Consider the following 18,674-nt stretch of genomic DNA (forward strand, 5'->3'; position numbering starts at 1 on the left):
TTCTGCAGTCGTATGTCCTATCCTTGCTACAGATGGCATTCTTGAAACGCGGTCTGTAATGTTTTCCCAAACCTGCAGTTTTAGGGTGTAACTTCTAGCATGAAATCATGGGTCTGGTAAACTCTGTGGTAAAACTCCCATCAATTTCCAAGGGAGCAAAGCTTCAGTCTGTGGAATTTTGTTTCCCAACAGCCAGGGTCTTTTAACATGGAATTATTATGAGAGTCATCAGCATAAAATACTGTTTGATTAACTCCTTTCCCGCCATGCATTCATATCTGTAAGTGTTACTGTGCCTGTCTAAAAGGCTTAGCTTGTGTATTTGTTTGTGTGCAGCTCTTATGCACTGTGTTTGCTGCCTGGGTTTTATCAGAATGGTTATCTCTCTCTAATTTCACTTCCCATAGTTCCTCGGCGTCACAGAACTATCTGCCTATTGCGAAGGCTACTTTCTGAAAAATATGATGGTCCTCATTGAAAATGAAGCTTTCAAACAATTGTTGTATGACAAGAACGGAGAAACATCTGGTCAGAATGTACTAGAGGACTTACAGAGGACGTTGGCCACAAGGATTCAGTCAATTCATTTGTCTTCTTCAAAGGGCTCCATTGTGTAAAGCTGAGGAAGATGGTAACCCTCTAATAACAGACCCTGCAAGTTAAGTCTGCTGTCGCAGTTGCTCAAACCTGTTGCAGTTGCTTAAATGACTACAAAAAAAGAAAATGTAAAAAATTCTACGTCGCATCCAAATAGCTCTGTTTTGGCCAAAGGTGCTGCTGTGCTGGGGCTGTGTCCCCATCTGGATGAGAGAACACAGAAAACAAAGTTCCTCCCTGGTTTTGAGCAAGCTGGGTACCAGAGTATCCGGTGAATTGCCGTTGTACTCAAATTCTGAACACGAGCCTGTTCGTGGAGCTTGATGCCAACAAAAGCCAGAACTCACATCCATGAACAGCAGAAGTCCCTGCCTGAAGGGTAGTGCTGGGGAACACCTGAATTGACCAATTAATCATTAAAGTCAGATTTGTTCCAGTGTTACACAGTTAAGAACTATATCTATCCCGGAGTCCATTATCTTGTGCATTTAAGAAATGTAAGAACTGTTACTGCTGTCCAGCTAAGATCGGCTGTATTAGAGAGTGGGTAAGACTGTTATAGTTGAGGAAATATACTGGCAGATTTTTAGGGGTGGGAACTTTTTAACCTGTTCATAAAAAATAATGGGGTGGCCTTGTAGTTTAAAGACTATTTCTTAAGCTTAAAATTTCATTTTCGACAGAGCTGTGTTTGAGAATCTATGTAACACGTTTTGGTTTTTTAAATGGTAAAATGTACATTGTGTAAACACACATATGATCAAGTTCTGCTTGTATTCTTTCCTAGAATGGTATAATCTTGCCTGAGAGGCTGTGGTTACACCAAAGAGGCACATTACCCAGACTGTCTCTAATACAATAGTTGGGGGGGCAGGAGAACTGCATGCTACTCGTGATTTGGGGTTGAAATCAATGACAAACTCAACTAACATGCATTTGCATGGTAACTGTACCTGTGAGATGTTATGTTCGTGCTTCGTTTCGCCAAGACAAATGCAATGTTACTTCTTGTCAAACTTCAGTTGTGAAATTAGCTTATTTTTTTATCTGGTGCGATTGGCTGCGATATGCTGCCCCTGGAGCTCTTTCTGGAGATGCTGATGTCTGTTTGTTGCAGTGAAGAGATAGTAACAGATCTTTACTTTAGTGATGTGTGGATATTTTGCTACTGGCCAGCGATTGTGTCTGAGTTAGACTTTTTAAAATTATAATTAAATATGTACTATAGAATGATTTCTCACTGTATCCTGAGAATGTATAGGTTATCTACAAATGCAGGGCTTGGGTGGGGTGGGGTTGGGGGGTGTGATTTAAATGTCAAAGCTTTGTTTATTTTGCAGCATATTGTTAGCAAGACAAATCTGCCATGTGCCACAACATTCCTGATGCCCTGTTTCTGAAAACCACAGTAAGAAGTAGGCAAAGATGTTGCCTTCTCCATGGCAAAGTGACATTAATATATTTCTTTTCTAGTGTGCCATTCAGAAAATTTAGAAGTTTGCATGTTAACCTCTTTTTCTTTTGTTGAAGCCTCTACATCAGGTGCCCTTCCATGTTGATAGCTTTTGATGTGCTCAGTTTTGGCTTTAGCTATCAACACAGTAGGAAGCTGTTTCATGACTCTGAGGTGTAAATCCTCCTTTGTGCTTGGTTTTCTAGAGCCTCCACAGTTTCTGCAACAAATGACAAAATGTCTAAACTGCCACTCATGTCTCAGAGACACAGCATGTCAGTCAATTAGACCTTGTTTTCTGCATAGTAGCTGTTCACACAAGATGTTGCCTGGAACATTTAAGTAATGGCTACTTCTGTGTGAGTGTTGTGCTCATAGAGAAGCAAGACCATAGTTACTACAACAGAAACACACCAGGATGCTTGTTGCTTGGTGTGCCTTCTCATCCATGGAAACCCATCCTTCTATGACAAAAGTAACTAGCTGAGAGCAGATCTCACCCTGCAGCCTCATGGTTTAAAATAGCTAAGTTTTTTTAAATAATAATCATTATATTAAATAGGAAGGAAACAGTGGTAACTCCATGCTAGTCCTTCTTCTGAGTTGAGAGTATCTGTGGTAAAGTTCCACTAGGGTTTTTTCAGCAATAAAGGGCTTAATAGGGCCTTTGGTGGCTGTATGTGGAGTGGTGACCATGTTTGGGCACCCTGAGCTGTTAGAAGAAGGGATTGGAGCTAAGGATTTATACAGGAATAACTTTTGCCCTTGGAAACTCTGGTAATCCCAACATCACAGATAGTATAGATGAAGGAAACCTTAAAAAAATGAGTCATAACTTTCAATTCTTTTTTGACCAGTGGTCCCCAGGGCTTTTGCCAGCAGAACAACCAGCCTGTGTAAACCTGGGATTCATTTCTCCTGGAAGCAGCCAGCAAACCTTTGTGGATCCACAAACCAGAGTTTGGAAATGGTGATTTTAGTCTGCCTCTCCTGATACGAGGCTGGGTGAGGTCCAGCTGAACCATGCCAGACAATGTGCAGCATGCAGGCTCTTCAAAAATCCAGTCACAGGCATCCATGATCTTCACCACCCTCATAATCAGGTTTTCCTAAGAGACTTCAGCATTTCTTTACTGCAGAGCAAGTCACTTTTCCTTCAAGTCCTGACTGACAGGAAAAACAGATGATCCTACAAGATCTTTATGAATGAAAGGAATTACCCTACTTGCATCACTAGTATAGTCTCTCTGAGTTCCTTTGTTTAGTGTTTTCTAGGTCTCTGATTTTTGCTGTCATTCCCCTCATGGCTTCTCATTTCCCCCAAAATTCCATATGTCAGCAGGAGTTTTATACATTAACAAGTAAAGCAGAGAAACTATTTGCTGTGGTTCATGTAAAGCATATCAGAAAATATATCCCCAGATATTTTCTACGAGAACATCCCGTGGCTGACTTTGATCTAGTGTGCCTTGTAATTCCTGAGGGATTCACTGCTGCCTTTCCAGGAGTTCCACCTTTATTTGTGCATTTGTTTACTACACCTTTCAAAGTATAACACTTTCAACTTCTCTTTATTAAATTTGTTCTGCTCTAATCAGGGCAATTTCCCCACTTCATCAAGATCAATTGCAATTCTGATCCTGTCTTCTAGCCTGTTTCATAATCTCCAACCTTTGTTATATGTGGCTTCATGCATGGATTCTTCATTCCATTTATCTGGGGCTGGGGGGAAGGGCTCTTGTCAATTTAATCTAAAAAGCAATGTGCATTTCAGTGGGTGCCCGTGAATACCATCCCTATCAGATAAGGCTCTTTCCAACTGAGCATTTTATTAGCATTTTTCTGAGACATGGTGTTACCATCTTGGAAATAAAAAGCTTTCTGTTCCTTTAGTCTTTGTATGAGTTGCAATAATTTACAAGTTTTGAGGCCAAATATTGCCTCCAGTCTTGGTGAAATGGAAAAAAAATACAACATCTTTAGAAAAATTTAGGATTTTCTTTTTTAATCATAACATTCTAGCCTGTAACGAGTGAAGGTGCCTTCTCATCTGTCATTTTTATACTAATCCACTGCTGTAGTATTTGAGGACTTACAGACATCCTGTCCCTGCCTCATGGCAGATCTTTCCTTATGTCCCTGCATGGTCCTCCCTTAGTTTCCAGAATTTCCTCCCGTTCCCACTTTGGTTCACGTGCTGCCAGTTTCCACACTTCCCAGTTTTTTTCCTCTACAGCCGTGCTGGATTCCTTCCCAAGCCCAGAAATGGTATCTGTGTTGCCCTGAATAGTTGATTTTCCAATAATTGGCTCAAGAGCTGGGAAGAGAAAAGGATGGGGAATGTAGGAGGGCAAAGGTTTTGGACATCACAGGGGAAGGCTGGTATTCTTTTCACTACAAATTTCAGCACTGTCCACTTGTTTCTCAGATTTTCCCCTGATCTATTCCTTAGGCCTGTTGTCCTCTAAACACAGCTGGTGGCCAGGTGCTCTCTGTTCTGGAAAAGGGCCAGCTTTCTAATGGCTAAGACTATTTTTTCCCCAGCTAAAATTTTTGCCTGCTTGGTTTCAGCTCCAGAGTGGATTTGTGCAAATGTCTGTTAAAGACAGAGGAAACATCTTTAAAAAGGTGTGAAGGTTTAGTAGCCAGGCTCCTACTGGCACTAATGAGAGCTGCTTGCTGAATCCTCCACATGCTGCTTTGGACACTGAGCCTTTTGCCACTGAATATCCACTGGCTTCATACCAAACCCTGCACAAAGCCTGGATGGGCTGTAGTGTGTGGTATGCTTGGGGCTTTCAGAAATTGTGGTTTTGTTTCAAAGCATAGCACCATGTGCTGCTCTTTAAAGGTTAAAAGAAAAAGGGAAATGGTCAGTTTGCTCTGAAATGAGCTGCTCTGAGCTGGTGCAGTGATAAAAATGAAAGGACATCTCCTCTTCTGAGCTGTACTTGTCTAAAACCAGAGCAGGGTTCTGTTACAGCATGGAATGCAGCTAGGTCTGTGGGGACTCAGGCCTGCAGGACCCTGTTTAAGTGGGGGTTTTGTGTTCCAGAAAAATACATTAGTAACACATTCACATACTCAAGATGAGGATTAGGCCCTCCTAGAAAAAGCATTCCTAGTGCTCCTGTCTATGGGTTAAATCCTGGGAGAAGCTGGAAACCTGCAGAACTAGTTGAAGTCAGTTGCACATATTCAGGGTCCCTCAGGAACTGGCTCTGTCTTAAAAATACTGCTGAAAGATGACAGCCTGAAGCCTGCATTCAGGCATTCACTAAAGTTGCCTCTGAAGCCACTGGATTCTTTTTTTTTCCTTGTGAATTAGAGTTACCCAAAGCCAAAGACTTTAAGTTAATTTGTTTGACCAAGTGGCTTTCATGTGAGGCTCTGCAAGTGCTTTACAGAAATGAGGGGCCTGATGTTGCTTTCATCTGCTGGCACAGAGATGTTGAAATTTATAAGAATTTTAAAAACTGCTTAGGATTTGTCCTAAAATTTAATAAACTAGTGTGCAGGAAGTTAGCCTTGAAATAGCCCTCATATAATTTCTGAAACCCCATAGATGAGAACATTGCTAATGTTAGATGTCAACCTATAAGCAGACAGACCTGCAGCACTTCCATACATTTATAGCAAAATTATTATGTTATTTTTTAACTTGTTATTTATTTTTAGGTAAGGCCTGTTATCTTCAGTGGGTGAAAGCAGAGGCTGCCCACTCTGACCAGATTATCACATTTCAATACAATTGCACCTGACCTGCTATTTGTAACTGGCCTTCAAGTGCAAAAAACAGCAAAGCCAAGTCTTCAGCTGTGGCTCAATGCTCCATGATTTCAATGAGACCACTGCTGAAAATATTATGCATGTGGTTCCCAAAGCAGAAGAAAAATCTGGTAACCTTCAGAAAGACTAATGGGAATTTGTCAGCTGCCTTCAGTGAGCCTTTGAGCTGGGGAAGAAAGCTCAGTGTGGGTAGGAGGAAAGCATCCAGTTTCCTTTTGTTGCCATTAAGCTGTCATTCTTTCAGCTCTGTCCAAGGCTTCTTGCATGGAACAGCCATGAATGGCCTAGTGTGTGTTTATCTTAGATGCATGCACAGGACTTAAAATGTGGTATCTCACCTCCTCAAAGTCAAGAGTCTCATTAGACGATGTGTTTTGTGCTTTGCTTGGACTGCTTGTCACTAAAACACCCAGGAGATGTGGCAGCAACTTACAAGAGAGGTTATGTTGACTGGATAGGCTAAATTCTACAAACACCTTGTGCTTTGCTTGTTTAGTTGGCTAAATCCATCCACCTGATTGTACCAGAACAGCAACTTTGTTGTTTCTTTTCCTTTGGAGAGGCATTTTTTACCTTTCTTTGGGCTGACAGTTTTGTTCTTTTGTCCTGTAGAGGTGGTGACACTGTGTGAATGGGCATGCTTAGCTGAGGCACAGGTTTCTGTCCGTGTTGGATGGCACACTAATGAAGAGGTTTTAGTAAGGGAAGAGGATTGGGTACAAGAATTTGAATGTATAACCCCAGATCTTTGCCTCTGGTTCCAGAGATATAGTGTTCACTGTTGCCTAATTCATTTGTTCTCCAACTCAGAATTTCCATGAAATCAAAGGGGAGGGGAGAGCAGGAAGGGGAGAAGCAGCCCCATCTCTCACCCTTGGTTGGCATTCCCAACCAGCCCAGTTGGCTCCAGTCTCTTCAGTGCTCACACAGAGGGTTTGCTTGGTCGCACGCTCAGATATGGCCGTGGAGTTGAAGTAGTTGGTGGCACTTTCTTGTCCTTACAAATATCTCTGCTGCTGCAAGAGCAAATATGCCTGCACCCCTTTGTGTGTGGTTAACTTTGATCTTTCTACTTCCCATCATCTCTGCTGCTGTGTTTTCATTAAAACTTCCATTACTCGGCTTTGCCCAGCTCAGTGAGAGGCAATCTTGTTTCTTACTGCCTTTCTAAAGCAAACAAAGACAGGGAGAAACCTCACTGATATAGCCAATCAAAAATCATTTATGGTTTACAATAAGCCCCATTAGGAAATGGAGATGCTCAGAAACAAAAACGAGACTGCCACTTTAGGAAAACCCAGTGTGTTGGGAGGTCAAAACCTTATTCTGGCAGGGACGGATTAACATGTTTCAAAACATCTGGACTTGCTCAAGCTACAGGTTCAAGAGAGTCCACCCTTTCACCTTCCCAGCAGTGGACAAATTGAATATCCTGTAGCTTACTGCATGAGAGGCTTTCAGATGAGCCTTTCCAAAGTCAGGTTCTCTCTGTTCTGCATAGCTTTTGAAGAGCTCACGGCACATCTGCAGGCTGGGATTTACCCCTCAGCACAGTCGAAAGCCCCTTGTGCCCCAGTGCTGGTTGTGCCATACTGGATCAGAAAGCAGGAAGGAGCGCAGGAAGCCTCTGGAGCCTCATCCAAGTGAAAGCTGCTTTCCCAGCATCCAAGCAGTCCCTTGGTCAAATACCCTGCTTAACCCAGTCAGTTCAATACCTTGGGAACTGATTTTTGCCTTGCAATTATTAAGCCAATGACTAATTGTGCCATTTGGGGATGCAGTAAAATGTGCAGTCTTACTTCAGTTGTGAGTTTATGTTTAGCCATTGAAGAATACAAGGACTATAGGAAAGTATCTCAGAGCTTTTTGACCTCATGTTCCTGGCTAAATTCCAATTAGTACTAGAAAAACTTGACCTATTTAAGTCCCACCAGTGCATTTTGACCAGGAGGTTGCTTCCTGTCCCTGTTTCTCTGGAGCCTTGCAGCTGTTGTGCGGCCGTATGTGCTGTGCCAGTGGGGAACAGAGGTGCCTGAGCATTATGCAGACACCAGATAAATAAATCCTGCTCTCTGCAAGGCAGGACATTCCTCCTACTGATCTCTTTGGCATTATGGGGAAGATTGAATAATGCATCTCTGCTGTTTACAGTCCCAAGTTGGGATCTGTGCTCTTTTCCCCCACTCTCTCTTGGCTCTGCCATCTACCACAAAGAGGGATCTGGATCCTGCAGTTTTTGAAGAGCAGTAAAGAAAAACCCACAGGAAATACCACGTTGTCTCAACCTGCTCTCCCCACCCCCAGTAACAGGTGGGCTGCTAGAGCATCCTCAAGTCCCACTCCTTTGAAAGCTTCTTGTAAATGCTATTTGTACATTAGTTATCCTCAGAGCAGGCTTTTCATTAGGTTAAAGTCTGGAAAGCGTCTTAAGTCATTCACAGCAGAAGTGAGATTGTGAAATAATTTAATTCTAATCATCCATGCTGAGAATTTTCTGTTTCTTTGTGGGTTTTGGTGTTGTGTTGGTTGGCTGTTTTGGGGGGGGCTTGGGTTGTTTGTTTTTTTTTTTTTTTCTCGTTTTGTTTTTGTTTGGTTTAGTTATTTTTTCATTGGGAAGAAAAGATTGAGCATGTGCAATGCTTTGGATTTTGTGTCTATAGTTATCATTGTGTGTATGTTCAAGAGAGAGATGGACAGTAAATAGATCTACAGGATATGTTATGAGGCGTGAAATCATGTTTGTAATGAGATTTCTTGTTAATGGCAGTCAGCCTTCCTTGACGCTAAGCATTAATGCAATATCCATTAGTGCAGCTAAACCTCCCTCTGCTCCACTTTCCCAAATGGGTTTCACTTTGTACCTAGTTTAGCATTTATAAATATTTGATATAGGGTTCAAGAAGCAATTTACATGTTAAAAATATATAAATGTTCTATGAAAAAATAGCAAGATTCTACTATAACATCATTCACAAACCAAAACATGAAAGCGTGATGAAATTAGCGCCGTTAAAATGGCTGGAAGCCTTTGCATTGATTTCTCTAGTCTGTGGATTAGGTCTGTTTTCCATCTCTCTTTCAGACTGTGTCACCTTTGAAGTCTTTGCAGGCCAAATGCAGATCTGTAATTAGAAAGCACAGTCTCGATCTTTAGGAGAATGGTCCCCTTCCAAAGGGCTGGGTTTGTGTCTTTATGTTTATCGCTGAATGCAACCGCTAAGTTAGGAAATCCCCGTGTGAGCATCCTGAAAAGACAGAAGAGCTAGCACTGTCTGTGGGACAGCTCTTGGCTTCCTTTCTCCCTCTTCACATCCACTCCCACCTGTCCCTGAGATGTCTTGGAACTGAAAGCTAGGAAAGAAAAGTGAAATCTAGAGGAAAGGATGTGTTAAAAATAAGATGGTTCCTACAACAATGCAGAACCATTGTACTAATCTTGATTTTTTGCTGGTTTTAGGCAGACTCCTAATTTGTGTAATACAAACCCAGGGATGGTTATGATTGTTTTGCATTTGTTATGGTTGTTATGAATCTGGGTTTGGGGTTTTATTTCTAGCAGAGTGGTTTTGTTTGCTGCCATCTTTTGTTGGGGTTTTATGTGAAGGTTTCATTTCACTTTTTATTGAGAAGGAAATGAAAGATCACATAACCCAACAGCAAGCATCAACAAACACAGAGATCCTGTCCTCCATCCCACAGATGTGGCTTAAATACTGGTTTGTGGCTTCACAGGCATGTTTGAGGTCATCTGTAATTAGCAACACAGGTGAAACTTTCTTCCCCTTTGCTTACCCGTTTACGGTGGATAAAAACAAAATAACAGAGTCAGAGTATGGACAATGGGATGGCAGATGTTTTTCAGTGGAGAAAGATTATAGCTAAGAAATACAAATGTTTCTGGAACCAAATATTTTTTCTCAAAAAGACAGAGAGACATCTGTAGCTCATTCAAAGACGTCAGTCTCTTCAGAGTGTTCGATGCTTTTGAAAATTGCCTGTTTTGTGCTGTTAATGATCCAGCACAAGCCCTTCCACTGCAGACAGTATCTGAGGGCACTCAGAACCTAGGTAGAAGAGAATGTATGAAAAATAGAGGTGCTCAGCCATGATTTGAGGCGGCAGCTTAGTTTGCTTTTGTCCACTGTGTCCACAACTTGAATATTATTTTAACAGGTGTGTTTGTATTTAATTTCTTTTTAATCCTTTTTTTAATTGCTGCAGCACTCTCACAGCTTCTTCTCCAAGTGCACCTTAGGTCATCTTAAACCCTGTTCTGTCTGATGCTGATCCTTCTAAAATCTCCAAAGAGATTACGATCCACTTGTCATTGCTGGATGTCATTTTGTTACGGCTGTATAAAGGCACTGCAGCACACGAAACCGGCAAGTTGATTTTTGTTATTGCATTACTCTGAAAAAGAAAAAAAAACCTAATGAGATCTTTGTTTCTAGTGTGAAATGCTCCCCTTAGCTTGAGAGGACGTGTGCAAAGCCTCTGCTCTGAATGCCTGGATATAATCAGGTTACAAAATGGAGGAAAATGGTATTACAGAAAGATTCCTGAGGAACAAAACTCCTGTGGAGCAGAACGTGCACTTGCTAAAGTCTGCTCTCTTGCTGTGTCTCTCTCTCTCCTGAAGTCAGTGGGAATTTTTAATAGGAGTGACTGCAAGGCTGTATGGTTTTTTAATGCACTAGCAGAAGTAATTTCCCATCCAAGTCATCTGCACAGTTGTGGTTGGTACAACATAAAGGCTGAAGGCCAAATCCCGCTGTCGTTGCACACAGCCCCTCTGCTTCAGCAAGGATCATAAACATGTACTTATGTTACTTGAGGTTTTTGCTGAGGAGAAATGGGAGAGGGCAGGCCTTCCTTCTGCTCCTTGATCACAGGCTTTGCATTCCCAATGACTTTCATTAGAAGCATCATATATTTACATGCTGCAGAATGAAGCCTGCATGGGATGGGAAAGATTTTGATGAATCTAGACCTGCCTAAGAAAACAACCGTTCTAATTTTAGACAAGTTGCATTCCATATCCATCTGTTTAGTGCATCAGTCTGATGTTTGCTGTTTAGTAAATTGCATTTGGACTTTTTTTTTTTTATTTCTTTGAGGGCATCACCTGTCATCAGCCAGTGTAACATAGCACCAAGGACTTCCAGACATACCCATAGGGCCAAACTGTGCCAGCTTCACACACCATAGTCCCATCAGAAGCAAGGAAGGCTGGACTGGGCACATGAATTGCAACACCCCTGACATCCAGTTACATGTCCTGCCTCATTTCATAGAGATTGGTGACAACAAAAAACGAAAACACATGGTGCCACTTCATCTAAAATGTATTGAAATCAAGGAGATTATATTAGACATGGCTGTAGTCGATCAAATCCAGTCCTGTGCATAGGCAGAACTCCAAGGGAAAGTAACAGGAGTTTCCATTATGGAGTTTGCAGAAGGAAGCCTACATAATGAACTATGACAAAAATGTCAACTTTGTGTAAACTCTCCTGGTGGGTCTGTATAAAGGCTTTTTAAGAAATCTTCATTGGAACACACCAGAGAATAATAAACTTGCACCTTGATAGAATAGCTTTATTTGTATATACTCTATGTAAATTTTAAACCAGAGGATACATGTCATTCCTTGTACATATCTGACTAGAATGGTGGCAGTGCTGTGCACTGACATTTAGGAGATCCAGCTTCTCCAGTCCTGGATTTCCAGCTGTAAAGGCTGCAGGAGACTGCTTAGGACCAGCTAAAACATTGGATGGATAGATGCTCACCACCCACTACTTAGAAATGCAGGAGCAGGATTTGGAACAGATGTTGGCTATGGAGAAGATTTCTTGCCTCTACTCCTGGCTAAAGGACAAGTGCCTCCTTCGCTGTCATCTCCAACAGAAGTGATTTATGGTCAGAGTGTGGGAACCTTCAGAGCCCTGTTTGGTCTTTCAAAGGGGTCTGAGCTTCAAGTGTCACATGGGAAGGCCCCTGAAGAAGCAGTGTGTACATACATCTACCTACCTGTCTGTCTGTTATCTAATATCACTGTTTCTGTATTGAATGGTCTCAGTAACCTGTAAACAAGTGATTGCTCCTGTTGTGCTACTGCTTTGAAATTCTTTGCATGCACTCTGGCATATAATTCTTTAAGAAAAGAAATTATACATATTCTATATATATATATTGTAGCTTGCAAAATATTCATGTTGAAGAGCCATGTTTTGTGCAAATTGTACATTTTTGTTGTGAGCAATATTGCAATACAAACTTTTATTAGTTGTTGCTAGTAGATTTATCACATTATTTTTGAGCGTATGTACGTATCCCAAGCTTTTAAGCTCAGGCATTAGATCAGCTACTGAAGGAGACTTTTTCTGTGCAGTAGAAATAGCACACGCTTTCAGTAAATAGGCAGGTGTGCAAGTCCCATTCTGTTTAATGCAAGTTGCAAGGCTGATTCTTCATGCAGTTTGTCAGGTCAATACTTCTCTCTTGTCAGTGCTGGAATTCGTGTTTGGTATGAGGACACTGTTGAGCTCATCTAGAACAGAACTCAAACCCCAACGTTGCAAAACAAAGTGCTTGACTCCTACTGCCCTCTGTCTCCGCAGGTGCTCCAATATAAACACAAGGAGGACTTAAGGATCTGCCAGTTCCCTGCCAGATAGCCAATGTTACATTTTCAAATGTTCATGCTACATAGTTTTCAATGTAGGGGCTAGATAAAAGTGTAATACCAGTACGGCTTTAGAAAAGCTACAGTGTTTGGAGCTTGACCTTGAAACTTTTACCTGATTCCAGAACATCATTGGTGGCTTTGTTTGCTCAATGTTTACCTCTGAGAAATGTATGCTATTGATTTAAATGTTTAATATATTGACTGCCTTTTTTTGTATATTTGTTATCATAAAGGTTTGGTTTAAATGGTAACAATTGTGGTCTATTTTCAGACTTGAAATACTTAACGGTTCTGTATTTGGAAGGCAAAGTTATTAATGAATATAGCAATTTGGTATTTTATTCCTGTTTTATACAGCTGCCCCCATAGGTTATTATCAGATAGCAATGAATATTGCTGAACAGCAGGTGGAACTCCTTTGAGTGTGTTTATGAGCCATCTCTGTTCAATAAAAATTCCGTTGTTTTCTAGCCTAGGAAATGGCTGCTGTGAGTGTTTTTGTTGTTTCTTCTCCCCTTCAGGTGTTTCTTGATGTATTTCAGACAGCAGCAGGACTGGGCTTTTCCCAAGAACCATCTCCCAGAAACCACATATGTTCAGGATTTTACATCTGGAAGTCCTGGTGCTGTTTTGCCACACACACTGCTATCAGCATGCTTGCTGTGAATGTGAAGAAGTGATACGGAGTTGGTTCCCAAAAACCTTTCTCTGGTGCATAAAATGGGCACATAAGACCTGGGAATGGAGCTCCATGGTGCTTAAAATTAAGCATTTGCAAGTGCATCTTAGCCAGAGAGTTTGGATGCAGGAAGATCCAAAAGGCTGGAAGATTGCTTCATTATCCAGCATTACTGCAAGTGCATACAAATAAGTTGGAAATGGGCATTTCAAAGAGAAGTCAGGTATAAACAGAGGGACTTGATTAACTTTGGCATGAGTGTGAAAATCAGGTTTTAAAAATACTTCTGGTTTAGCATTTTTGTTTTACTTTTTTACTCTTTAAATGAATTTCCAGTGTATTCTGTCTCGTATGTTTTAGTGGATTAGGAATCAAGTTGTTTCTTCGTAATTAGAATCTTTCTCCAGACTATTAAGGAACAGGTTGGTTCAGGAGGCAAAAGAGGGTAACATCCTTTAATGTCCTGTACATGAATTGTGGGAGTGAGACACCACTCACACAGGCTGGGTGACTGCCCAGACCTGTGGTGGCTCTCTCAGGTGCCTTTAGGTTTTGCAAACTCGGCTGTCCAGGAGCAGAGTTTGAAAAGTAGCTCATAGGGAATGCTGCAGTTGTCCAAATTCTGTAGGAGATGTAGGCCCCCTTGCCTGCCTCCCCAGTATCTGGAAGAAAACAAAGTAAGTTTCACATGTAGCAAACTGGAATGATTTGTCTCCCTTCCCAACCACTGATACGGAAACAATTTAAAACTGTTCTTTCTGGGCATTTCAGTTAACTCTTCACTGAGCAAAATAGTGAAGTTCAGCCAGAAATGCTCACACCATTCTTCTGGGTTCTCTGTAAACTTATCCATGTTTTTTCTGCATTCCATTCCCGTTTGTGTTCTTGAGGTTTTCTGCAGAGACTGAAGGCTGTGGCACACGTTCACTGGGCTAATTAAGCTTTAGGACAGTCTTGCCCATGCTGTGTTTCCACAGGGCAGGAATCGACAGGGATGTCTAAACCCTCCCTGCTACAAAGTAGAGCTCACCTAGAGGGGCCCAGGTTTTGTCCCGAGGCTAAAGCACTGCCACAAGTGCTTGATGTAGATCTGTTGATGGAATCAGCAGCAGAAGCATGTGTATAACTTAAAAAAGGCCATGGTGTGTCTCAGTTTGACTATGTAGAAATAACATTTAAACCACTCAGAAATATTTTTTCCCTAAATCTGCATAATGGCTTATACAGACATATTTCTAGGTGTGTAGTGGTATCAGCTAAATTTTTCTATGTTGACAGAGCCTTGTATTTTAATGAACATTTCTTCAATGGCTTTTATTTTGTCCAGTGAGTCTTTCAAGGAAAACATTCTAGAGTAAGCGTGTGGGCTGGCTGTCTCTAAGCTTTGCTATGAAGATGTAAAGCTGCAAAGGAGAGGATGTCTGAGAACCCGTGCACACATCCTCGCAGGCTGGGAGGCCACCATTCCCAGCACAACCCTACCGCCTGGCTACCTTCCTAGAGCTTATCAGCCCCTCTGCTCTACTAGCCAGTGGCTTTTGTAAGAAGTTGTAGTGACCTCCTGTAATAACGAGTTTTTGAAGCATCCAGTACTGAGCAACACACTTAGACATGGAGGAGATAAAGATGTGACACCACTGAGACAAACACTGGCCCTGATGTCCCCATTGCTCCCGTGGTGGTGGAGAGATGCAAGTCCTGGGGTGTTCTAAGGTATCCATCTGACAGCAATCATTTCAGGGATGATGGGATTCTCATTCCCAAACTCTCTAGCACACATTTTGGGGAAGCAGCTGCTCCATAAGCTTTCATCTCTGATAATGCAGTTACTGTGTCCCAATGAGGTTTTAATGTCTTTCACATGTATCTGGCTCACACTGAGATCACACTTATTAGATGTAGCTAAGAGATAAGTGATAGACCTCATTTATTCCATAAAGATAAACAGAGAGTACCAAAAGCAGTAAGTGAGATCTGGGAGAATATGCCTTAACACAAGGATGTTTTATCTTTCAAAGTGAGGAGGTTTGTGTTCTCACAGAGAACTCCTTAAGGAGATCCTGGATGAAAGAAAACCAAAGCAGCCTTGTTTTAACTACCTGAAAACTTAACTTTCTGCCTAGCTATCAGTTCGAGAGTTCTTCCCTCCAGGCTATGCTGCAGTGTGCAAACAGGGTATGTCATTTCTCTTGACGAGATGCTGCTTACTGAGAGCTGATAGTTCTTTGGTTTCCTCCCCCTATTCGTGCTCTGTGTTTCACAGAAACACACTGGGAATACAAATGGAAAATCAAAAGGTAACCTTGAGGACTTAGATGGCTGCCATTGGTGTTTCAAAGTCACTCTTAAGTACTTCTTTCTTTCCTTCTTTCCTTCTTTCCTTCTTTCCTTCTTTCCTTCTTTCCTTCTTCTTTCCTTCTTTCTTTCCTAAGTTAGAGGATTTCTTTATTATGTGACTGCTTGTAGCTGTTTAGCATCCCTGGGACTGCACCATTGGTATTTTGCAGATCATTTGAGAAAACAGGAAAGAAATCTGAGTGAGATGCCAGTGTATTGTTCACTTTCCCCTTTTTTCATCTGAAGAGGTCAGCTTAACCACAACTGAGGCCTACAGCATAACTTCTGAAACATGTAAAATCCTCTTTGTTTTCTTGCCTGCAGCCTGTATGATTTGCACAGTGAATGTTCCCCTGGCCTTGTACCTTCCAGCTGTCATACTAGAGATGTTTACAGTGTCTCTGAGAGTTTCATGACTCAAGGTATATCAAGGTCCCTGCAGAACCTTAGACACTGGAGCTCTCTAAGTTTTCCAGTAGTTATTGGAGAGCCTGCTGGAACCAGCTGTTTCAACATCACTCCTTCTTTAACCAGCTCTCCTCTCTTCCATCTGACTTTCTGTGAAGAAGAATACTCTGGGTGCTCTTTGGGCACCTTGACATGTCCCCTAAAGAAGAAGCTGAACCTTACCTTTGAAGGAGCCATTGACTTTTCCCTCTGATTCCCTTTTCTTCACCTGGTAAATCCACTCCAGAACAGAAGTTTGCTTTGCTTAGCTGGATAACCTAATCCAGCTGAACCCTTCTGAATGTTGTGACACCACCTGGAACAAGACGATACAGGCACACACTCCCTGCTGATGAGAACTATCCAGCACTTGCATCCTTGGGTGAAAAGCAGTTGGTCAGGATGGGTCAAATACAGGTCCAGACATAGGGATGATGTTTTAGTGCTTTTCACTTCAGCCAGGCAGAAATTTCTGACACCAGAACCAGTGACTAAACTGAAACAATGAAAATTGCTGTTGTCAAGTCTTGCCTTCCTTTATGGATGTTCACTGGGATAAAAAGAATCTCAGCTCTCCTCATTAGAGGTTAAGAAATGGGTCTAAGAGATTCAGGCATTGCTGTGTCTGACTTCTGACTGGGGCCAGGGGAGTGGAGCTGAATCCTTTCGGAAGATCGTTTTTAGGAAAGGCCCAAGGCCAGTCCAGAACAGGCTGTGTCAGGAAAATGTCTGATGACAATTCTTTTATTTCCACAGGATCTGAGCTTGGTCCTCACACCCTTCCTGGGACAGCCATTTGAGTCCTTGTCTGCTGCTGCATATACTTTTCTTCATGGCCATTTCTTCCACCTAGCAGAGATTCAGAGACTGTCAGCTGTACAGCCTCATTCCCAATTAGGAGAGCTCTTTAAGCTCATCCCAAAATTCCTCCAGTGGTGTCAGAATTCCATCCAAATGAAGAAATTAACATCTGCTTTATTTTCTAATCTTCCCAATTCTGCGGCTGAGCCATCTTTGGACACTGAACACCAAGAAGATCATTTTTTATTGGTGTGTTCTGTCCCACAAGCCATGCTGGGTGATTGCTTGGTGTGGGTGTGCTGGGCTGCACTGGATCTTGGCTCTGTCTGCAGGGAGCTTTCTGCCTGGGGCACCACTCTTTCAGCTACATCTCTGTGATTGTCAAGGCACCGTGGAACACTAATATATTTAACAGAATGGTCTTTCTTTGGAAAAAAAAAAACAGTTGCACATCCCCAGCAAGTGTGTGACAGAGAGAGGTATTGGAATCACCCAGCATTTATGGACTGGGTCTCAGAAGAAAAATCATTGCTACTAAGTGCAGTTCTCTAAGCTATAATATCCATCATGCACAATTGCTTCCTATTTCCCTTCCTTCCTCATTTTCCAGCTATATTTTCTTAGGTACTTCTGCTGTTGAGCCTCCCCACAGTGCACTGCTATCTTGTGATTATTATGTACACGGTGGGACGGAAGGTAGAGCATGTGTGCCCCCTCTGGGTATGGCTTCAGTAAAAACAAGTCTGGCTCCACTTTGTTCTGCAAACCTCCACTCTGTAAATGTATACATCTGAAAAAACCCCCAAACATACCCAGGAACCACAGCCACTGGTAAGTAACCTGGCTTTCTTCCTCTTGGCTGCATAAAACTCCCCTCTGCCTGTCCTTTGAGAATAGCAGCCACTTTCACAAAACTTCCCTCAGAATCTGGAGGAAGACTGACAGTCAAACTGCAGCCGATTCACGCATGGGAGAACAAGGATTTCTTGAACACTGTTAAGAGAAGATGGCCAGCAAAGCAAATACAGCCCAGCAAAAAGGCAAGCATGCCAAAATGCAGGATTGCAGTTAGGACTAGGATGTCCATGTCACAGGGTGCTACAAGGAAGAGCTAGAAGGAAACAACTTTGGCCTTGGTATGTTTATGTCTACATTAGGACAAAACACAGCATACTGGTGAAATGAACGGGGTAGTGAAGAAGTAGTAGTATTTTGACAGATTTTTATTTGTCTCTCATGCCAGAACCACAGAAGAATCAGGATAAAAAATAATGAAAATGCCACAGTGGTGTTGTCTAGTGACATGTGGATGGAGTAACAAGGCCATTTGATCTGCCAAGATGAAGTTCATCTGCCGAGTTGAGAAACGCTCGTTCCCCTACCTCAGCTTCCCATCCGTGTACTCTGCACTGAATCAAGATTCCAGTGATGGAAACAGCAGTGATTTCTGCATGTTAATAAGAGTACCTTCCTGTACATTCCAGCTGGCATTTTATCCATTTCCTCTGATTTAATGAGTTACCTCGTGTAGGAGGGCAAAAAGCAGCCGCTCCTGAGGAGACGCCGGGCCCTCACGACTCCCTGCACCTCCCTGTTGCCATTGACTCTGCGCACTGGTCTCTTTTCGTTGGATAAGATTTAGGGACCAGTAACAAAAAAGGCCTTCCTAAACTTCTCATTTCGGTGGGTTGCCGCTGGGATATTTCAGTGGAAGTGAACAGCGGGCAGGGCAGGTCTCTCCCAGCGCGTGAGGGAGGCCGTGACCCAGTGCAGGGAGCGGAGGGCTTGAAGGTTGTACTCGGTGATCTCAGAGGCTTTATTCCAACCTAACAGATGCCGCGGTTCTGCGCGAATCCCGGGTACGGGGCGGTGCCAGCGCC

The 18,674-nt window shown here is 42.3% G+C and overlaps 2 protein-coding genes across 2 annotated transcripts in view; both read left to right on the forward strand.

Annotated features, from left to right (window-relative positions):
• The window catches only part of BTBD11 (BTB domain containing 11), an 82,074-nt gene extending 69,069 nt beyond the window's left edge, over window positions 1-13,005 (forward strand). The window contains exon 16 of the mRNA XM_008636387.2: window positions 408-13,005. Coding sequence (XP_008634609.1) covers window positions 408-617 — 210 coding nt within the window. The 3' untranslated portion in view covers window positions 618-13,005. The remainder of the gene's footprint in view (window positions 1-407) is intronic.
• Window positions 13,006-18,627: 5,622 nt separating this feature from the next.
• PWP1 (PWP1 homolog, endonuclein) overlaps window positions 18,628-18,674 on the forward strand; it is an 18,283-nt gene continuing 18,236 nt past the window's right edge. Inside the window, exon 1 of the mRNA XM_008636590.2 lies at window positions 18,628-18,653. Coding sequence (XP_008634812.1) covers window positions 18,628-18,653 — 26 coding nt within the window. The remainder of the gene's footprint in view (window positions 18,654-18,674) is intronic.

The sequence above is a fragment of the Corvus brachyrhynchos genome, unplaced genomic scaffold, assembly GCF_000691975.1.
Source record: "Corvus brachyrhynchos isolate BGI_N302 unplaced genomic scaffold, ASM69197v1 scaffold56, whole genome shotgun sequence".
Taxonomy (NCBI): domain Eukaryota; kingdom Metazoa; phylum Chordata; class Aves; order Passeriformes; family Corvidae; genus Corvus; species Corvus brachyrhynchos.